The following is a 23,324-nucleotide window of genomic DNA, read 5'->3' as shown; positions in this document are numbered from 1 at the left end:
TCATAGTGCTGGTATTGATGCCTTGTGTATACCAAAGCACATTAATAGTCTCTATAGGTAATTCACATGATGGTTTATGTAATTTAACTATTCGAAGTTACTTTGCCACAAAATAGACTCATGTGAGTGGGGAGAACAGGATAACCCTCTCTGCTCACTGTGTGCAAATATTGTGATCACAAACCTTCTATGCGTTTGCCTTCTTGGAAACACTTTTAAATCTGGAAATAGAACGTATTGTTTTGTCCCAAAATGCGTGCTCATCTAAATGGATGCAACTTCAAATGCCAACCTTCCTTGGTTCGTATCAAGTCTGCATATAATGACAGGGAAATATTTGTATTTATGTTAAAGTCAATGACATTACTAATCACCTATCTTTGGATGGTTTAAAAATAGTGATACCATGACAATCTATTCTTGTGTTCTGAAAAAGATTTGACCTTAAGTAAGTCGCCTACTTACTCGCGTGGAAGTTACTCGAGTTTGTCCTTTATATCGTTGCTTTAATGTTCCTTTTCTCCATCTTGGAGTGGGCCACAGCGGTACGAATATCGTCTGTGTGGTAAGTAATTTTCTTCTACTGAGTAAGCCTAGTGGTAGTGGTGTAAAGAACAAAGTTTACCCAATATGAAAGTCCAATAGTTTTACAGACAGAAAACGGTACATGTTGCTGATGATAATTATCTTTCTTGACAACCTCTGTATATGGTTACAGATTCCCAATGTAGGGAATGTTGGTTAATGATCCTAGTAAATACCATCTACAAATAAAAACCAAGATAAGTCCACTCATTGATTATCTTGTTTTTACTCCTCTAGCAGGCCTTAAAAGCCCTAGGGCAGGGTGCACTATATCTCAAGCATGGGCATATCTGCATGGGTAGATATTCCCCTACAGTCTATTAATAATATTGTAAGCACCGGTGAAGCCATAGAGAGTACATAGGCTGGAAACTCGACAACTCTAGTGCCCTAACACCACAATGGCTTTACTGGACCCAGGAGTGTTTGATACTAAATAACTCCTCCCTATAAACCCCCACTGATGCCAATTTAGGATCTATTGAAACATGTACCCAGGGGCCTCAATGTACTTTGCAGGGATGCCCCACTCAAGTTCTGTTACGCCACTGCCCTGAAAACCTACCAACCCTGGTGTGGTCTCTGACTGGCTTTTAGGTGGCCTGCCACAACCAGACCTGTTTCTGAACCCTTGGGTCGAGGGCCACTGCCCTGAGTCCAGGAACAAATCATAGTGCTCGAGAAGGAAGCTTTAAATGCCTTGCCGCCTTTGTAATGCAACCCCAACCTCTGCAGCTAGCAGCAGATGTCACCCTTGGTTCAAAGGCCCACTTTTAGTGGGAGAACGGTCCGGAAAACAGTATAAGTAGGTGTGCTATCACCCAAATCCACTCCTCAGATGCAGGAGGCGAAGTAAAGCAAATTTATTTCAGTGCCCACCATCTTGAAGATGGTGGGGCTTATCCAAACAGGGCTAGGGCTATGCACCAGAGGGTGGTCTTAGTGATGCCCCCTGAAAACCTACCGGCCTCTTGGTGTGCTGGCTGCCTGGTCTCGTCCAGCCTGCTACCACAGACATGCCTTTGACCCCCTGCAGGTAAAAGCCACACTCCTCTGGAGGAAGGTGTTCACACTTCTCCAGCAGGATGGCTAGTGAGTTGGCATACCAAGGGCTTCAAAGCCACAAGCTATTAGCTGTTGCTTTCATTACTGTTCAAAAAATTCCGAGGCTGTGTTTAAAAATTAAAGTGAATAGTCTGCCTCTGGTACTCTGAGAATATCATCTTGACAATTTGCGACTTGGCTCATTGTTAGTCTGGGTGTTAACTATGATGTGTAAAATCACTTGACTGGGACTTGGCAACTGTAAAACTGTCTGAAAAGTAAAATCCTAAATGATTCCTACATATAAAACTGCAACTGGGAGGGTGCTCAAATTATTGGGATAAAGTTGCGGATTGATCTTCGATATGTGAGCTGGGACAGGCAAGATAGGTTTAGAATAGGTTTCACTCCCTCGACACTAGCTAGTACTGTTTGGAGATGTACAGAACTAATTTGGATGTCAAATGGACAGAGAATCTAGATGCTTGTAAGACCTGTGCTCAAACTAAATACACGATTGATAAATGCATGCTGCTTCACGGAGTGTTATAGGAAATATTGTACCCTTTTCAGAATTGAGGCAGGTAGACTCACTGCTCCGTTGGTATACTTGCGCTTTTCCTGACGCTGTGGGAAGATTTAGGGTATTTAAGGTGTGCTTTTTACAACTGCAAAGTCATGTTCTCTCTCGTTACTAGGCAGTCTGCTGACATGAAGAGTACGTATGGTAGGAGTTTGCATATTGAGCTGTTGAATGTTCTAAAATAACCTGCATGTTTTTCTCCCCATTGTTTGAAGGAAATGTATTCGGAGCTGGACTTGCCGTTCCTGTTGGATGAATTTGATACAGTGGTTGCTTATGAGACAAAGGGCAAAAGTGATAATGCGACTAGGCAAGATCCTCTATTGTCTGCACTGAGCAACATGGATCGGGTTCAGCAGGTGGAGTTAATATATGGTAAGTGTCATGTGGCCAGTCCAATTTCAGATTCCCATCTTGCTTTGAACAAAGATTTATTTCAGCCAGCTTGTAGGGTGCTAAATGGATCATTTAATGGATTGAATACAAGATTGATGGCATCGCCCAAGAGTGGTAAACTAGTAAGGACAGCTTGTCTTATTGAACACATCCTGAGTTTTCTTCAGTCTTCATTCTATCTGTGATGACCTAAAGGGCAGTTTAGCACAGGTAGTGTTTCCATTTTCCTCCAGTCATTTTGGTTTTCATGCATCCCGCCACCCTTGTGCCTCTTTTTATTTAAGAAAAGACTGGCTGCTTTTGACTGATTTTGTTTGAGGAAATCATGCTGGTCCCTGACTGGTAGATTTGTGTCCTGTTGCAGACAGAACTTAGTGCGTTTTGGCATGTTAGTATAAATCGCCTAATGTGGTGCATTTTTTTCCCTATAGAATACAATGACCTGAAGACAGAGCTCAAGGATTATTTGAAGAGATTTGCTGAGGAAGGAAAGGTTAGTTATGTCTAGCACGTTATACATCTTGCTCGCACATCTTGCTTAATCTGTTGATCTAGATTGTATACCTGTCCCAGCTTCTCTGTAAATTTTATTTTAATATTGTAATTGTATTTAGATGGCGCGTACTACCCCTGATGAGGCGTCTTAAGCACTTTTTTGCCAGTAGCACATTACTCTGGAACCCAAAAGGATTAATGGTGGGAAATGAGTTAATTTTGAGCAGTGGACATGTGAGTGTTAATTGGATTGAATAGGATACTGGTGATAGGGAAGAGTCTAGAACGTGTTATTTGGGGGACCATAATAGTAAGATGAGGTATGGGATGAGTAAAAATGAGAGAGAGAGAGAGGAGGGAAGAGTCTCTAGAAGGAGATTAGGGAGATCATAGTAAGACATTTGGGGTTAGTCAGAGGAGGGGGGACATGAGAGAAGAATTAATAAAGGGTTTTAGAATGAAGTTTGTGGTGAGCCAGGAGGGATGGAACGAAAGAGTCTAGAAAGGGTTATTTTGGAGATTAGCAGTAGAATGAGATTTGGGATGAGTGAGTGGAGGCAGAGTATATTTTGAGAGAAGTATAGGGTGGGACAGCGTAGTAAATTGGGGAATGAGTTTTTTTTTTCTATTTTTTTTTTTTTTTTCTATGCATATGGGCACTCCTCATGTATAAGCAAAGGGGCAGAAGCGCTGGTAACCCCTGCATCCATTAGAGATGGGCTTAGAACACACACCGACACCTACCCTCACCCGCACCTCTACCCTCACCCGCACCTCTACCCTCACCCCTACCCTCACCCCCCACCCCTACCCTCACCCCCCACCCCTACCCTCACCCCCCACCTCTACCCTCACCCCCCACCTCTACCCTCACCCCCCACCTCTACCCTCACCCCCCGCACCCCCACCTCTACCCCCGCACCCCCACCTCTACCCCCGCACCCCCACCTCTACCCCCGCACCCCCACCTCTACCCCCGCACCCCCACCTCTACCCCCGCACCCCCTCCCCACCTCTACCCCCGCACCCCCTCCCCACCTCTACCCCCGCACCCCCTCCCCACCTCTACCCCCGCACCCCCTCCCCACCTCTACCCCCGCCCCCTCCCCACCTCTACACACACACCCCCTCCCCACCTCTACACACACACCCCCTCCCCACCTCTACACACACACCCCCTCCCCACCTCTACACACACACCCCCTCCCCACCTCTACACACACCCCCTCCCCACCTCTACACACACACCCCCTCCCCACCTCTACACACACACCCTCTCCCCACCTCTACACACACACCCCCTCCCCACCTCTACACACACACACACACCCCCTCCCCACCTCTACACACACACACACCCCCTCCCCACCTCTACACACACACACACCCCCTCCCCACCTCTACACACACACACCCCCCCTCCCCACCTCTACACACACACCCCCCCTCCCCACCTCTACACACACACCCCCCCTCCCCACCTCTACACACACGCACACCCCCTCCCCACCTCTACGCGCGCGCCGCCTCTACACACACCACCCCCCCACCCCCACCTCTACATACCCCCACCCCACCTCTACACACACCACCCACGCCTCTGGCCAGACTTGCACACTAGCAGCAATGCACACTGTTCGCCATGTCTACGATAGTCCTCAGACCTGCTAAAGTCCTGCAAATTTGACCAAACGCTGGCATGCAGCAATCCTCAGATTTGTCCAACACGCAATGATAAAATCATGCACTCCTGTGTAGTTTTCACAGTGCACCATAAGGCCTGCATTTTCTTGGTGCCTACAGCGTTGCAATAATCCATGTTTTCTTTCTTTTAACACTACTTTATAGCCCTAGAACTCTTTTCAAACACAACTGGCACTGCAAGTTCCCTACACAGGCGGGAGGCCTATCACTAGGACTGATGCCTGCAACATAGCCATTTCTGTAGCAGGGGCATTAAACACAATGATCTAGCTGTGATTGCAGCCTGTGATGGTAGTGTGAAACATATAGCTCAACGGTATGTGAATTCACCCTTCAGGCTTTGTGAAGGGTTTTAGGACTGGTGATCTGCAGCTTACACATTTATGGCTGCAGTCAGTATATTAACTATTGCACTACTTCACCATGGTTGGAGTTGGAGAGCAGTAGATTACACACACTACCTTGGTGCATCACCCCTCTGTTGTAGCTCACTTGTATCTTATCTGTAGCACATAAGGCTTCTGTATTTTCACTCTTCTTTTTTATTTTCATTACTTTCTCTTTTCTCCCCCATTGTCGGCAGGCTTTCCTTTCTTCTTGGTTGCTATCTTACGCTGATTTCTCTCATTCCTTCCCTTACACTATGATCTATTCTTTTCTACCCATTTAGCATGGTCTACTGTCTCCCACATTAATTCTTGATCACATCCCACTCTGCATTTTGGTTCTGCTGTTACTTCTCTTCATTCTGCTCTCCTTTTATCCCCCTCTTTTTTACTCTGTTTTTCCCTTGGTTTTATTCATGTTTGCCCTCCTGCTGTCTCTTTATTTGGATGCTCTTTCACTTTTTTCCTCCATCCTTGTTCCTGTTATAGCCCCCTTACATTTTTATTTCCTTTTCTCCCAATCTTCCTTTCTGCCTTCTGTGATTGGGAACAGGTTCTAGTGAAGTGATGAGAGCAGCTGAATGACATTCACAAAGGGAGCAGCTGATTGTAAGCTTGTGGTTAAAGGTCTTGTCTTTACAAATTCAATGAACAGTTTTGTTAGCAAATGGCTGATGATTAGACTTCTCGAAGCTCTGTCCTTTCTGTAGATGCTAAGGGTGAGCTGGGGAGGAGCTGCAGGTTGAAGGAGACCCTTAAGGTGAGGCCAAGCATTAGTCTATCTCCGTCATGCTTCAGGGCAGAGCCCTCACACCGCTTTGTGCCTCTGCTGTGGGCTCTCCAGGCTGGAGACCGCCCTGCTGATATGGGCATCACTACACAATGGGCCTGTCTGTAGCGCAGCCTATAAGACATTTTAAATGTAAACGTTCTCAAATTTACCTTGACTTATTAGGAAAAGTAGCTGCCACGGGTTAGGAAAGTAGGATCTGCTTCTATGGTTACCCCCACTGTTTGCCTGGTGCTAAGCTGTATTTGACTAGTCTGACTGGGATCCTGCTGATCAGGATCCCAGTCTATATGCTTCCTCCTAGAAATGGTCTTGTTCAGTACTTGTGTACACCCCATATTGGGTACAGGGGGAACCCTTGTAAGTCCCTAGTATATGGTACCCAGGGCATAGGTACCCCAGAGGTCTCCAATGGGCTGAAGCATGTATTATGCCACCCATGAGAGGCCATTCAAAATGGAACTACATGCCTGCCATTGCAGCCTGTGTAAGTTGGTCCTTGCACCACTTACTAAAGATATGTATCCTATGTCTAGGGTCACTGCACTTGAAACCTATGTCACCCCTCTAGCCGGCCTTTGCAATCCTGAAGGCAGTGTGCTTGGTTCCAAGTGAAATGGCGCCCCTGCATGAGCAGGACACCCCTACAGCCTAAGAAGTCCATTCTCCCAGGTTGTCAGTGAAGCAGCCATATACTATATAGAGGGGCACCGCGTAATTACGCTATAACCATCTAAAAACTGGCTGCAACAAATCCGATCATGTTTGGTATCAAACATGTTTGAATCATACCTCCCACACAGTAAACGGTGTGGGAGGTATGATTCGAAGCACTGGAAGAGCCCTCCATTAGGCTGTGTTCCCGGTACCAGCCTTCTTGATCCGGACAGCACAATGGTTGCTGCCACCCAGAGACACGATTCTGCCCTCCTCCTGCTGCTGAGCCAAGCTCGAGTAGGGGGAGGCAGAGCAATAGGCATTCTGTCACAGGGAGGTGTGACCGCCTCCCAGTCAGGATTCAGTGTATTGGGGTAGGGTGGGTACGCTTGCCAGCGCCACTAAGTCTGCATGTGGGGCACATTTGGTGTCTCCGTGCATAGTCCAGTTCAAACCAGTCCTGGAGTTGTTGGCTCCCGCTCTGGTGCGAAACTAGACAAAGGACATGAGAATAACGTCCCTCCTGTCCAGGTCCTCCCTGAATCGGCCCAACCCTTTCCTTAGGGTACTTAAAAGATTACCTGAGTGTAGGTCCCTAGATTCGTCATGGGACAAGGATCAGACACCACTTCTTCTACAGTCCCGACTTCGTTCCCCTTTCAGTCTGCTGCATCGTCTGTGCACCATACAGGAACCTTCCAAAGTTTGTGGGCATCAAAGACACCTGAAGAAATCTCCCTTGGAGTGAAGGAGTCACTCGCCTGCATTCGCCGGCACCGCAACGAAGGCTACCTGTCTGCTGATCCTGAGCTCCTCTGGACTCCGAAAGGTGGTGGTTTTCCAAAGCTCCTGTGCCCTGCCCTCTTAAGTTAGGGGGCTGTAGTAAACGAACCCCTGTGCACTGAATCAACTTGCAGATGCAAAGGCTTGGTATTTTCTTTCCAAGAAGATCTTCAGGCTCCAAGTAGCCCCACCATCAAGCACCTCCAGTGACAAGAATCTTCAGTCACACCGCAACGTGTGCACCGTGGCCTGCATCTTTAGGTGAGCTGCTCGAGGTCCTCTTGTGACTCCAGTGCCTCTGGTCTTTTTGAGGGTCAACTTTGTTTGTTTTGGGCTCCCCTGATTGCTCGGGGCCTGCCCTGACTCCCCTGCTTGTGGAGAGTCCCCTGGACCTTGCTGGTCCCGATGTTGCTCCTTCTTCCATTCCTACGTTGGTTACATTTGCCAAGGTTTTTGGTGCTCCCGCCGGACACCGACCAATCGACATCCTTCGTCGGACACCTCATGCTTCCTCAGTGTCGCTTGGTCCTCACAGCTGCAGAGTCAAGGTCATCACCCATCCTGCAACAACCGACATCCGAGGCATTCATCTTACAAGTGACCTGGTCACTCCTGAGCGACACTCTGTCCCCCCTGTTTGCAGGTACCTCTCATCTTGAATCCACCTTCGGTTTCCACCGGACACTTTCTCCTTCTCAAACAGCGGCACCTTCCTGAAGTCCTCCATTGGGTTCGACTGCAGTCTCCGACACCACTTCTCACACATGCACCTGGCTTCCCTGGTGTGGGTCACTAGGGTATCCACGGGTAGGGTGGCTTTCCAACCTTCTATCTTCCACGGGGATTCCTCAAGAGTCCGTTGGGAAGGGTCTTTAATCTTTCAAATTCCAACCGCGACTTACAAGTAGCATTGTACAGAGCACAGAGTAGGTTATTCACACCGCACATGCTCTTCGTGGGGTTCCTAGTCATTCACCTTGGGTCCCCAGCACTTCTACGTCCTCTAGAGATTTGCTTGACCAGAGTCGTGGTTCTTATACCACTTTCTTAGTATATGGTTTGGTCCCCCCCTGGGGACCACTGTGTATTTCGTGCTATTTACTGTATTTCTGTGCAAAGTATTGTTTATCTCTGTGTAGGAGATACCTTAACGTATTAGAGTATTGTATAATAAATACATATTTTTATAAATACCTTATGTGCTTCTTTTTCACTTTCTGGTTCAACAAGCTGCTTTACGGTCCTTTGTTAAGCCTGAAGGCTGCTCTCCACAGCTACCACTTGGAGAGCTTTCTAAGGTTGTCTAAGACCTCTTAAATCACCATAAGGGTTGTCTGGTCTGGTGCAGGGTGCCCACTTACATTGGTGGACATCATATACCAGGCCAGCTTCTCTCACACTAGTGATTTTGCGGATAGGGGCAACTTTAAAAGCAGCATAACCGTGTTAAGGAAAAAAACAAATCTCCTCGCATGGATGATCTGTTTCAAAGTGATCCGACCAGAGGAGACCAAAATGAATTTCAGGAAAAAACCGCCAGTAATTGGAAATTGCAATCCATGGGAGTTGTAGAGTGGTGTCAATAACAGTTGGCCTGTTAAGTTCTAAATAAGTAACTGGATATCCAGAAACAAAACTGCTAGTACTCTGATGAACCCAAAACATCGGAAATAAATCTGTATTTCTCCAGAATTGGAAATGTTCATTTCAGTTCAGCCTATGTAAATTATCTGAAAAACACAGTGATAGATTCCTTACCTTAGAATTACCCCAGGCGTCAGACTGGATCCGGAAAGTTTTTGTCAGCAGTACCCCTGTTCGTTAGAAGGTGGCGTCCTGTGGCTCCGCACCCGTCTTTGGTGCTGTGGTCGCGGAGATGACGTCGCGGCAGCTACTTAGACACCGCCCTCGTGCGCTGAGGTCAGTTCTTTCTTTTTCCGTGCCAGCAAGCGCAGATCGGGAGAGAGCGGTACCCCAGTCATCTTTTGACTTTTTTTTTTTTTTTTTTTAGGCTTTTTGTCTGTTTTTTTTTTTTTTTTTTTTCTTCAAGTCGATCGACTCCTGGTGCTGTAGGGATGCCCGGCTTCAAGTCTTGCAGGGACTGTCATCGTATGATGTCGGTGACTGACCTGCACCGCGTGTGTCTCTACTGCCTGGGGCGTGACCACGACCCCAAGTCTCCCAGCTGCTGGGCCATGGCGCCTAAGACTTTGCAGAAGCGGTCCCGAAAGTTGCTTGAAGTCCGGCAGTCTGCTCCACGCCACTTAAGGTCCCGGTCCCGTGGGAGGTCGAGTAACCGGTTGCGGGGCAATCACCATCATTCGACGGGATCAAAGTTTTCGCACTCTGGATCAGGTAAGACGAAACATCACAAGAAGTCGAAGAAGCGTCATCGCTCACCGACTTCTCCTCGCCCGTCGCGGCTGAGGGTGCTGGTGGTGCCTCTCCCGCAGCTCCGGCGGAGCCTACGGTGTCGCTGTCCGCCTACCCGCCCTTCCCGGGTCCGTCGGTGACTCCGGCTCACCTGCAGGAATTTGTCAGCCATGGCCTGCCTCTCTTCTTTGAGCGGTCGGGCCCTGCCGGCACACCTTAGGGCCCCGCTGGCCTGACTGGGGGTCCTCGCCCTTTACCGTCTTTGGCTCCAACATCCCTGTCTGCTTCGGCGCCGCTGGTCTCCCAAGGATCCAGGCCTGGATCCCAGTCGACGCCGGTTGACCTCGTAACACCTCCAACGTCGCCCGTGGCACTGGGCAACGTTGCCCCCGGCACCGCCTCCGTCGCCTGTTGCACCGGGCAATGTCACCCCTGGTCTCAGTCCCGACATGGACACGGAGCCGGTACGGCGTCACTCAACGTCGATGGATTTCTATCCCCATGTCCAGCCTCCTTATTTTAGGCCTGTTACTCAGCCTTCGGAGAAAGGGGAGGACTGGTAGGGTTCTGAGGACCCTCTCTCAGCTCAGTGTGAGTATGACCCAGACTGGGCAGAGGAACTGGGGAATGCCAGTGGTCTGGACACCTCTCCTGACAATGGCATGCTCACTCCTCCTACTGTGGCTACGGAGGAGGGTGCAAGTTATGCAGTGGTGTTGCGTAGGGCGGCAGAAGCCCTCCAACTCCCTACAGTAGCGCTCAGGACTAACCACCTGACAGAAGGGCTTCAGCCGGCAGCTACCTCTGCGGAGCCACTGCTGCCTTTTAATGACGCATTTTCTGACAAACTTTTGGGCACCTAGTCCAGGCCCAACACGGGGGCTCCTGTGGACAGGAATGTGGCCTGATGCCTGGCCCGGGCGACCCCCCCCCCCCTTTTTCCTCTCCCAACACCCCACCCCTGAGAGCTTGCTTGTCCAAGTCTCCACGTCCCAAAGCTCCTTCCCTGCCGCACCCCCGGATAGGGAATCCGAGAGACTGGAACTGGGAAGAAGATTTTTTTCTTCCGCCAGTTGAGGGCTGCGGTCTGAACACTGCATGTCTCTTGGGCCGCTATTCCCATTCTGTGTGGGATATGGTGGCGGAGGTGCTGCCTCAGTGTCCGGAGGAGGCCAGCACAGTGCTCTCTCAGGCTATTGTTGAAGGGAGAGATGCAGCCAAGTTCACAATTCGATGTGGCCTTGACAGTCAACTCGCTGGGCAGAGCGATTTCCACGACAGTGGTGCTCCGTTGCCAAGCCTGGCTGAGGACTACTTGCTGTTCGGCAGATGTCCCGAACACTCATGAACATGCCCTTTGATGGCATTCGCCTTTTTGGCAACAAGGAGGATAGTGCGTTGGAGCATTTTTAAGGACTCACGTGCTACAGCCAAGTCCTTGGGCCTTTCAGCCATTTGTCCTCCTCTGCCTTTTGTTCCTTTCGTGGCCACGGAAGGGGCGCCCCAACACGTTCACTTCAGATCACAGGCCTGTGCAACAACAGTTCCGGCGTGGGACCCGCCGAGATGTCAGGGGGCCAGTGGGCGGGTCAGTCCACCTCCACCACTGCCTCCAAACCTTTCTGGTCCGTTTTTTCAGGCCCATCAAAAGCCAGTGGTGGGCGGTAGGATTCGCCATCACCCCCCCCCCCCCACCACCCCCCTACCACCACTGGCGTGCCATCACTATGGACAGGTGGGTTATACAAACAGTCCGAAGGGGCTACTTCCTCCCCTTCTAGACTACCCCTCCAGCCATGCCACCCCAGTACCATTGCATGTCGGGGGATCGCTTGGCACTGCAACAGGAAGTTGTGGCCCTCTTGGCCAAGGGGGCCCATCGAGCACGTTCCTGCGCCAGAAGTAGGTCATGGTTGTTAGTCCCACTACTTTCTGGTGCCCAAGAAGGACGAGGGCCTGTGTCCCATCTAGAAGTTCAAGATGTTAACTCTGGCTCAGGTTTTGTCTGCTCTCGACCCTGGGGACTGGATGGTAGCGTTGGATCTGCAGGACGCATATTTCCATATTCCTGTCCTGCCGGCCCACCGGTGTTACCTGCGGTTTACGGTAGGCCACGAGCACTTTCAGTTTACCGTGCTCCCCTTTGGCCTTACCAGCACCCCGTGATGGTGGTGTTTGCAGCTCATCTGCGCAGAGCAGGGTTTCCAGTCTCTTCGCCCCCCCCCCCCCCCCCCCCCCCCCACCCTCTCCTATCTCGACGACTGGCTGTCAAAGTCGGGTGATCGCCCCAGGCAGTAGTCTCCCCACCTCCAGACTACGGCCGACCTCCTGCATTTGCTGGGGTTCTCAATCAATGTGCCGAAGTAGCACCTGATTAGCTCTCCGAGGCTCCTCTTCATCGGAGCCGTTCTGGATACGACACTTTCGGGTCTATCCACCCGAACGGCGAGTCAGGGGATATTCAGGCTCTGATTCAGATCTTTCGGCCTCTATCCTGGGTTTCGGTCAGGCTGACCCTGAGGCTGCTGGGCCTCATGGCCTCCTGCAGCCTGCTGGTAGTTCACTGGACCTGATTTTATTAATCATCGAGGAATCATCTAACATTCTAGGCGAACTAGCCACAGAGATTCACAACTTACAAGATATTTCTAAGCAAGTGGATACAGACGACTGGACTAAAATTCTTGATGAAATAAATTCCCGACTAGACCAACATGCCAAGGAAGTACACGATCGCAAACTACGCAAATTCAAGCGCGATACATCGATTACAAACTTGATGAAGTATATACATGGGCAGAAACATACGCTCAAAAGATTTATTTTTTTTAAACGGGTGTGAATTCCTCTGAGGAAAGTATAGTGACCGATCAAGATTTATCCATTCAAAGACAACCGGCATCAACCTCACATGCTAGTTCTTCAGGAATCTCTAATGTGGAAGGACCGTCAGGTGGAACTAAGCAATCTTTTTTAGCACAGGGACTCACCCCGAACCATCCACTGGACAAAGGAGATCCACCCAGGACTATCGAACAAGAAGGGGAAAAGGCAAAAAGAACTACAGAAACATCCAGGCCACAGCGCACAGTGAAGAAGACAACAACTTAGTGATGAATATATCAAACAGAATCTTGAAATAACGGTACTCAACAAAGGTATGTCCTTCATACCTACATATAGTTCCAACTCTCTGGAAACTGAAATCACTCTATTTAAATTCTTACGAAGTTAAGACTAAAGTGGTTTTTTCACACATGTTTACCACAACCTCATCCACGGACAAATCTGACTTTTTTCGCCCTAAGAGCAAGTTTATGGCACCCACATCCCATAAAAGTTTGGACACCTTTGAACTTTTGGTTCAAAAATGCCTACAGCACATCAGTTACCGAAGACCTACTCAAAATAATTTGACACCAGTTGAACAAAACCTTCTCAGATCACTTGCCATGGATACAAGTCTGACATTTCAACCCGCGGATAAGGGAGGAGCCCTTGTTGTTATGGATAAAACATTTTATGACCGTAAGGTGGAGGAACATGTACTAGACACCACTACTTATATTCTATTGACATCGGACCCTACGAAAGAATTTGAAAAATATTAGTGCCTTTATATGCTACCAAAGATGCACAAAAATGCATCAGACCCTCCTTTCCACCCTATCGTAGCAGGATGCGGCTCTATTCATGAATCATTCGGTCGACTGGCTGACTTTTATCTACAACCCCTAGTCCAAACTTGGACCACATATGTAAAAGACACCACTGACTGTTTAATCAAATTACAAAGCATCCAACATCAATTCAACATAACATTGACGTGGTATCCTTGTACACTTCAATCCCACATGGTGAGGGATTAGAAGCAGTGGAATGGAGTATTCTTAATAGTGATCTGGAACAGGACTTTGGAGTATTTTTGTTGGAACTGTTATTGTTTAGCTTACATCAGTTACTTCACATGGGATGGCAAATTTTATCAACAACGGACTGGAACATCAATGGGCTTTCCCGGGGCCCCCTCGTATGCAAATACCTTTATGGCAGCTTTTGAAGACAAATATATTCTACATGACCATCTCTGGAAACAGCATCTCATCATGTATGAGATACATTGACATTTTGATCATTTGGAATGGCAATCAATCACAGTTGGAAAATAACATTGCAGAACTCAATCTACGTAATCCAGGTATACAATTCACATTCAACATTGATGCAAACAAAATTCAATTTTTAGGTATAGAGATAAGGAACACAACCAAAGGATTGGAAACCTCAGTATATCGCAAACCCACAGATAAACAATGCCTTACATTTTTCTAGTTTTCACACGTTCACTTTAAAAAAATATCCACCGGTCTCCCAATTGATTTGCATCAAAAGGATCGCTTCGAATGCGGAGGAATCTGAAGCATTAATTTGTGATCAGTTGGAAAAAAATCGTCAACGTGGTTATCCATTGAAAATGCTTGACGACACAAAAACCACAGTACACAATAGAAGTCGGGGTGAGTAACTCTCCAAGGATAGTAAACAAGTGAAGTGTTTGTTTTAAAACATTCAACACAAGCAGCAAAAATCAAAAGTATCATAAGGAAAAGATGAGAGATTACACATGAACCGGATTTCTAGAATGTATTCATGGGACAACCTCTGTTTGCTCACAAACGATCACAATTATTATTTTTTTTAATTCTTTTTATTAACAGTAGGAATCTGAGTTACAAAGCAAGAATGTAATGCGGTCAGATGTCTTGGTTGGATATGATACATATATTAGTACAGTGCATAATCGGTTGGATACAGGTGATTTGTGCATTTACTGTAGTGGTTCATCTTGAAACGATCGCAAAATTTAAGAGAAATACTGAAACCTAGAAAAAAGCAAATGCTTCAGACCATGAAAGGGATGAAAAAAATGCTTTAATTGCGGGCAGTGTGGCAATGTCATGGTGGGCAACATTTTTCATCATCCGCACAAGGGCAAGCCGATAAAATTAAAATACAATGGATATTGCAACACTGAATGCGTGATATATGCAATACAATGTCCCTGCGGATTAGTCTACGTAGGAAGAACAGAACGCAAAATTAAAACCCGAATCATTGAGCATAAAAGCAGGATACACAATCTCAACCAACACTCCTGTTGAGCCACACGTTGGGCAGATGCTAAACACAGTGTTCGAGGCATATGAGCTGCAGATCACACACTGAGGATAAGATCGCCATCTGGTGTTGGGCTCGGATGATTGCAGGTTGTTGTTGTCTTCGGAAGAAGCCTTTGGTCACGAGGTTGGTGACTCCTCCCCTGGACAACAGTGCGCATGGGCATCCACTCCATCGTCAGATTGTTTTTTTCCGCCATTGGGTTCGGATGAACTTTTTTCCGCTCCAGCAGAAAACTTCTAGCAATCAGTTTAACTCTTTAATCTTCATTCCATCGACTCGAAATCAACTCGGACCGGTTCCGGAAGCGGCTGATGGACAGGACACCCTTCAAAAAATGCCCCCAGTGTGGAGCGAAGTTCCCCCACAGTGACCACCACGAGGTTTGTAACCTCTGCCTGTCGCCGGAACACAACGAGTCCACCTGTCCAGCTTGTGCCGCTTTCCGTTCGAAGAAGACCCTCCGGGACCGAAGAGCTCGACGCCATATTATGGCCAAACCAGCTCCAGAACCGGAGGACATCTTTGCTCAAGATGTTCCCGAAGACGACACCGAAGATCTCGATCGTGTCCGAGGCCGACGATTCCGATGACCTCATCACTCCAGGGCAGCGTGTGAGTACCACCCCCCCTGCCCCTGCCCCATCCAAAAAGACAGTGGTCAAGACTCCGCCAGCTGGGCCCAGTCGCGACCGGAAATCCTCTTCAGAAGCCCCGCCCTCGGGCCCGGCTCCGAAGACATCTAAGCCTGTAGGTGGCTCAGGCTCGAATCTAAGCCTGTAGGTGGCTCGGGCTCGAGCAAACCTCATGTGATTGTGCCTTTAACACCCTCGGCACCGAAACACCCACTATTGGCACCGAAACAGGCTTCGAGACCGAAATCTCCTTCGGCACTGAAACGTTCCTCGGCACCGAAGTCTCCACCGGCGCCGAAACGTTCTTCGACATCGATGCCTAAAAGTCTCTCGGCACCGAAACATACATCGGCACCGAAAACTACGTCCACACCAAAAACAGCTCATAAAGACCCGAAGCGGGCGTCGCCGCCACCACCTTCGGAGCCAGATGAACTTTTTCGACCAGATCCTACTCAAAAGCGGATCTACATCAATCCTAACACTGGACATGTGACTGCCATCCCATATAAAAAACGGAAGCTGGACACTACACCACCCCCAGCTCCCATACGAAAAAAGGACTGTGCCACTTCACCACTTCGTCCTTCTTCTCCTGTTTTACCTTCTAACCCGTCCCCCCCTCCTCCTCCTGCTTCTCCTTTACCTTTACCTTTACCACCTCCCTATCATTCACCTCCTCCACAGGATGATAATGATGACTTAGGGGGAGGGGCGGACCCTGATTTATTTAATGATCCTGTTGATCCAACTGACCCGTTTACCTTTCCAGACACAGCACCGGTAGATGACTGGTCTTATCCAATGCCTGACCCCACCTCCAAGCCCTCCCCTCCTGATGACCACCTAGGGTTTGGCCAACTAATAAATAGGGCAGCAACGTTCCATGGTGTCACTATGCACACGGACCCCCTTGAGGAGGATTTTCTCCTCGATACCTTTGAGCAGTCACAAAAAACTGTTCATATACTTCCCATGATTAAAGGGGTTATAAAGCATGCCACTGACGTCTTTAAAGACCCTGTTCGAGCGAGGGTTCTCAACCCCCGCATCGAAAAAAAGTACCGACCAGCCCCGCAGGACCCTGCATACATTAAAGCCCAGCTCCCTTTAGACTCCTTGGTCGTATCAAATGCCAGGAAGCGCGTTAACTCACAGACAACTGGAGAAACGCCCCCCCCAGACAAGGAGTCTAAGCTTTTAGAGGCCTCAGGCAAACGAGTCGCTGCACAGGCGGCGAACCACTGGCGTATTGCCAATACCCAGGCCCTGTTAGCTCGGTATGACAGGGCACATTATGACCAACTTGAGGACCTTATGCAACATCTGCCTGAACCCTTTAAGTCCCAGGCCACTGACCTCATTCAAGAAGGCAAATTAATATCTAATGCCTCCATTAAATGCGCCTTAGATGCAGCAGACACCGCTTCTAGGGCGGTCAATACTAGCGTCTTACTCAGACGACATGCCTGGCTCCGTATTTCCGGTTTTAAACCGGAAGTTCAAACCGCAATTCTGGCTCAACCTTTCAACCAAGAGCAGTTATTTGGCCCTGCAGTAGATACTGCATTAGAAAAAATGAAAAAGGATAATGAAACTGCCAAGTCTATGGGAGCACTGCAGTCTCCTCAAAACCGGGGTTCCTTTCGTCGCTCCTTTTATAGAGGAGGCTCCAAAAACACATCAACTGAGACCACGTCCACCTTTAAAAATTCTGGACAAACATCCCCTAACGGAGGTTATTTCCGGGGAGGTTATAGGGGAAACAATAACAAAGGCCGAGGGCGGGGCAATAACAACAACACCCGCACCTCCCCAGCCACCAAACAGTGACTTGCCACCACTCCCCCCGGACCATTCCACTCCGGTCGGGGGGCGACTCCAACAATTCCTACCTGTCTGGACTTCCATCACCACAGACAGATGGGTAAGACAAATTATCCAGTCTGGCTACTGCCTCGAACTCATACAATCCCCCCCAAACATACCACCCAAACAACGCCCAATGTCCTCACATCATCTCTCTCTCCTCAAACAAGAAGTTCAATCCCTGTTACAAAAACAGGCGATAGAACCAGTCCCCCTTCAACATCAGGGAAAAGGGGTATATTCTCTATACTTCCTCATTCCCAAGAAGGACAAAACACTAAGGCCCATACTGGACCTCAGACTACTAAACCAGTATATACATTCGGATCATTTTCATATGACCACTCTCCAACAAGTCCTCCCACTCCTACAACAGGGAGACTTCCTTGCCACATTAGACCTCAAGGACGCATACTTTCACATCCCTATGCATCCCGCTCACAGAAAATATCTACGATTTGTGGTAGATGGGCAACACTATCAATTTACAGTTCTCCCATTCGGAGTAACAACAGCACCCAGAGTGTTCACCAAGTGCTTAGCAGTCGTGGCAGCGCATCTCAGAAGACAACAGATCCATGTCTTCCCCTATCTGGACGATTGGCTCATAAAAGCCAATACATACCAAAAATGCGTTCTCCACACTCCTCGCACGATTCAAACTCTCCACGATTTGGGATTCACTATCAACTACCCCAAATCCCACCTACAACCCTCCCACTTACATCAGTATCTAGGAGCAACCATAGATGCATCCAAGGCCATTGCTTATCCCAGCACTGCCAGGATAGCCAGTATACAAAATCTCATCTCTCAGTTTCAAACTCATCCATCTCTTCCAGCTAGAGTGTTCATGCAACTCCTAGGCATGATGGCGTCATGCATCTCCATAGTCCCACACGCACGACTTCAAATGCGTCCCTTACAGGAATGTTTAGCACAACAGTGGAACCAAGCTCACGGACAACTTACCGATCTGGTGTTGGTGGACAGTCGCTCACTTCGCTCACTCAAATGGTGGAACACCATCAACCTGTCCAAAGGGCGACCGTTCTTAGAGCCTCTTCCACAAGTTGTGCTAACTACCGACGCATCTCTCACGGGGTGGGGAGCCCACCTCCTTCACCATACCACTCAGGGCAGATGGACCAGTCAACAAAAACTGCTCCACATCAACCACCTGGAACTCTTAGCAGTGTTCCTAGCACTAAAATCCTTTCAAGTTCACCTAAAGAACAAAACTGTCCTCATACGCACAGACAACATGACGACAATGTATTACATACAGAAACAGGGAGGGACACACTCTCCCCAACTGTCCCAGCAAATCTGGAGATGGGCAATTCCCCAAAACATCTATCTGTTAGCAGAACATCTCCCAGGGATCCACAATCAAGTGGCCGACCTCCTAAGTCGCCACACACAGCAGATCCACGAATGGGAACTACACCCCAAGGTTCTACTCCCCTTCTTCCAAAAGTGGGGACAACCAGACATAGACCTGTTCGCCACTCCCGAAAACACAAAATGCCCAACCTTCGCCGCCAGGTTTCCACACCCACAGTCCAAGGGCAATGCCCTATGGATGAACTGGTCAGGCAGATTTGCGTACGCCTTTCCGCCTCTCCCACTAGTTCCATTTGTGGTACGCAAACTGAAACAACAGTCACTAACACTAATACTAGTGGCTCCCACTTGGGCACGTCAACCGTGGTTCACCACGCTTCTAGAACTATCCTTAGTTCCACATCAAAGGCTACGCCTCTCCCCGGATCTATTAACCCAGAACCATGGAGAAATCAGACACCCAGATCCTCAAACACTGAACCTAGCGATCTGGCTCCTGAGGTCTTAGAGTTCGGTTACCTCAATCTCCCTCCAGACTGTATGAATATCATAAAGGAAGCCAGACGCCCTACTACTAGAGCGTGTTATGCCGCTAAATGGAAACGATTTGCCATCTACTGCGCTAATAATGACATACATCCATTGGACGCTTCCATCCAAAACATCATTTGCTATCTACTACACTTGCAAAGATGCAATCTAGCGTATTCCTCTATACGTTTACACCTAGCAGCCTTGGCAGCCTACTTGCAAAATAGGCAACACCTGTCCCTTTTTAAGGTACCAGCCATCAAAGCGTTTATGGAAGGTCTCAAAAGAATCCTTCCCCCAAGATTGCCACCTGCACCAGTGTGGAATCTCAATGTGGTTCTAACAAGACTCATGGGTCCCCCATTTGAACCTATGCACAAATGTGAGTTACAATTCCTAACATGGAAGGTAGCTTTCCTTATCGCAATCACTTCACTACGCAGAGTAAGTGAAATACAAGCCCTTACACTAGAGGAACCTTTCTTACAACTACACCGTAACAAAGTGGTTCTTAGGACAAACCCTAAATTTCTTCCAAAAGTGATTTCCCCTTTCCACCTTAACCAATCAGTAGAGCTACCGGTCTTTTTCCCAAACCCAGACTCCGTAGCTGAAAGGGCCCTACATACCTTAGATGTCAAAAGAGCCTTGCTTTATTACATCGACAGGACAAAACCCTTTCGAAAGACAAAACAACTCTTTGTTGCTTTCGCACCACCACATAAAGGCAACCCAATCTCCAAATCCGGTATAGCCCGGTGGATAGTTAAATGCATCCAAATATGCTACCTCAAGGCTAAACGTACACTTACAGTTCCCCCTAGGGCGCACTCCACGCGTAAAATAGGGGCTTCTATGGCCTTCTTAGGTAACATTCCCTTAGAAGACATTTGCAAGGCAGCCACGTGGTCTACCACGCATACCTTCACTAAACACTATTGTGTTGATGTGCAGGCCAAACAACAGGCCTCCGTGGGCCAGGCTGTCCTAAAAACTTTATTTCAAGCTGCTGCAACGGATACAGGCGACCACCGCTAAGGGGAAGCACTGCTGTATAATCTATCCTCAGTGTGTGATCTGCAGCTCATATGCCTCGAACGGAATATGCTACTTACCAGTATGCATCTGTTCTTGGCATGTAGAGCTGCAGAGTCACACACGCCCGCCCGCCTCCCCGGGACCTGTATCTGTTCCAGCATCCGTCTTACTTAGACATTACACATGGACATCCTTTCTTTCATTTCTATACACTCCATCTTTTCCCATCATGGCGAAAAACAATCTGACGATGGAGTGGATGCCCATGCGCACTGTTGTCCAGGGGAGGAGTCACCAACCTCGTGACCAAAGGCTTCTTCCGAAGACAACAACAACCTGCAATCATCCGAGCCCAACACCAGATGGCGATCTTATCCTCAGTGTGTGACTCTGCAGCTCTACATGCCAAGAACAGATGCATACTGGTAAGTAGCATATTCCATTCCACAACTTAGATTTACCATTTTAGAACACATTACGCAAACAGGAAACCTAGATATTACCACGAAGTTAGCTCAGAGGGAGACATTTTGGATTAAACCTCTGAACACCATCATTCCTAAAGGGTTGAATGATCATTCTGAAACGTTGTCTTTCATATAATATGATTTACTTCATGCAATAGTCATTTTTTATAATTGTCTTTTGGTCGTATCATTTAGATGGATTATGGATGTCTCTTTGTGATACTTTTGATGGTACTCTGTGGCTATGCTTACCATTATTCAGCAGACTGTATTTTTGTCGTTTTACTCATGTTTGTAAGTTTATACTTGCCCCCAATTTTCGTGCACATCCTGTGTTCTATTTACCTTCAGTCACACTTCTTTTTCGACCTTTTCGCAAGTCTCTTTAATTTTACAAACAGTACTCATTTTTGGCATTCTAATGCATTGTGGGTTTCAAGTATTTTTCACTCAGTTTCTCTGCACCACATTTTTTAGCTGTATCTGAATTCTAATGTTCGCGTGTTTAACTTTGTTAGCCGGGATAACGTTTTTTCACAGCCCTTGTTTTGGGGCGGTCATGTGATTAACAAACGTCACGGTCACATGACCTAGTTCATATTTCTTGGGCACGCCAGCCCACGGTTTTCAAACGCATCGCGGACACGTCCGCACACAACGCGTGTATTTCGGTTGTTCATCAACTTTTTGGTAAGTGCATAGGATACTTGCATGCAATATCCTGGGGATATTTTTACTCGCTTGGACCGTTAACCCAATGCGGTGGTTTCTATTACAGCACATTTCTGACCACACCACGGCATTTTTTGGCTGTTCTTTGAAACCTCTAACTCCGAGACATCTCGGTAAGCGTATGTCACCGGGTGACGGTTTTCTCAGCACTTGGGCACACTTTTCAGTTGGGTATAACTGACATACGTTTTTATTACAGCATATTTTTGAATTAACGTTTCGTGATTTTTGGTTATCGACTGAAAATTTAAGCTACGTCTTGGTAAGTGTTTATTATCTGGTGAGAGCTGTCAGCACTTGGGCAAATTTTATTGAATCTTGCATAACTGATACAGTATTCTCTGGCATTCACAGATTAAATTCACCGTCAGGGAAGTCAGTTGATGTTCATTATTGTTCAGTTCATAGCAATAACCTCGACTTTTTGATTCGGGAAATCTTTTCTCGGTCATCAATAGAGAAGGTACGAGTCTTTTTCTCCTTTGTCTCACCTGCCACGGTTTAAGTTGAGTACCTGTCGCATCAGGTCTCAGCACACTTTCTCGGTTTTCTTTTTCCTGTTCTAACTTAAAGCTTGACGCTGATGACACTGCATTCTGGAAATGTTGGCACTAAGTAATCACACTAGTGTGATGATCACACTGTTATTCTATTGCCATTCATTTGGTTTCTTTTTTCACTGGCACCTCGTAATTTTCTTTATCACATAAAATGGTAGCAAGTACAAACCTTTGAAATGTTTATAAACACATGCATTGTATATCATGAAGTAACATCATTCGTATATTGCCCACAGTTCACTTACTATGATTCTTATTGTTTAGTGTTCCAGCAATTGGTTTTGAACATAAACCTGAAGAGCAGAAAATTGTGAATTCTAAAGCCCCTGAAGAAGGGATTCTTCCCGAAATGCATCGGGCATTTTTCAAATTGTATTTTCCGTTTTCTTTATTTGTGATTAGCTTATAATTGTTGAGAAAACATAGGTGATGCAGCAGATTTAGCACATAATGCATATGTTTATGGCTCATTTTTATTTGAACGTCATAACCTTTTTTCTATAATGGTTTGAGCTCATTATATAAAAAAATGATACAGTAAATGACATAGACAAAAGCTTGTTTATATGCTTTATTTTTTAATAAGACTGTTTGAAACCTTAGGGACTCAAAAACATTGCGTTGAGTAAGGGAAGGGGACGTTTCCACTTCTTTTCTTAATTCATAGTCTACACAGGTCTAGAGGCTGGACCGCAAGTACTCAACAGCACACACACACACATCAACCCCATTTATCACACAAGTTCAAATACTTTTTCAAAGCACACAAGTGTGGTTGGCTCCATAATCTTTCAATCCTGCCAGATGGCATATGCGGGCTCTGCAGTGGGACCTGAAGTTCCAGTGGGCACAGCACCAGGGGAACCTGTCCGAGTCCGTCCATATCTCTGAGGTCACTGCAAGACAGTTGCGGCTCACAAACCGGCATTGGGTCCATGGCAGATCCCTCTCCCCTCCCCATCCGAAGCACACAGTGGTGACGAATGCGTCCCTCCTCGGATGGGGCGGTCATATGGGAGAGGCCTCTGGTCTCTGGCGGAGTCCCAGCTCCATATCAACCTTCTGGAGCTTCGGGCGATCGACTTGCACTTGAAGGCATTCCTTCCTTCTGACCGGGGAAGAGTAGTGCAGGTGTTCACGGAGAAAACTACTGCCATGTGGTACTGCAACA

At 47.6% G+C, this 23,324-nt stretch overlaps 1 protein-coding gene across 1 annotated transcript in view; it reads left to right on the top strand.

Moving 5' to 3' along the window:
- The window catches only part of UBR7 (ubiquitin protein ligase E3 component n-recognin 7), an 80,240-nt gene that overhangs the window by 22,706 nt on the left and 34,210 nt on the right, over positions 1 to 23,324 (top strand). Inside the window, exons 9-10 of the mRNA XM_085626485.1 lie at positions 2,428 to 2,587; positions 3,040 to 3,101. Coding sequence (XP_085482611.1) covers positions 2,428 to 2,587; positions 3,040 to 3,101 — 222 coding nt within the window. The remainder of the gene's footprint in view (positions 1 to 2,427; positions 2,588 to 3,039; positions 3,102 to 23,324) is intronic.

This window comes from Triturus cristatus, chromosome 9 (genome assembly GCF_964204655.1).
Source record: "Triturus cristatus chromosome 9, aTriCri1.1, whole genome shotgun sequence".
NCBI classification, from domain to species: Eukaryota; Metazoa; Chordata; class Amphibia; order Caudata; family Salamandridae; genus Triturus; species Triturus cristatus.
Note: the sequence above shows the minus strand (reverse complement) of the source record. Positions and strands in the feature narration are given on the sequence as shown.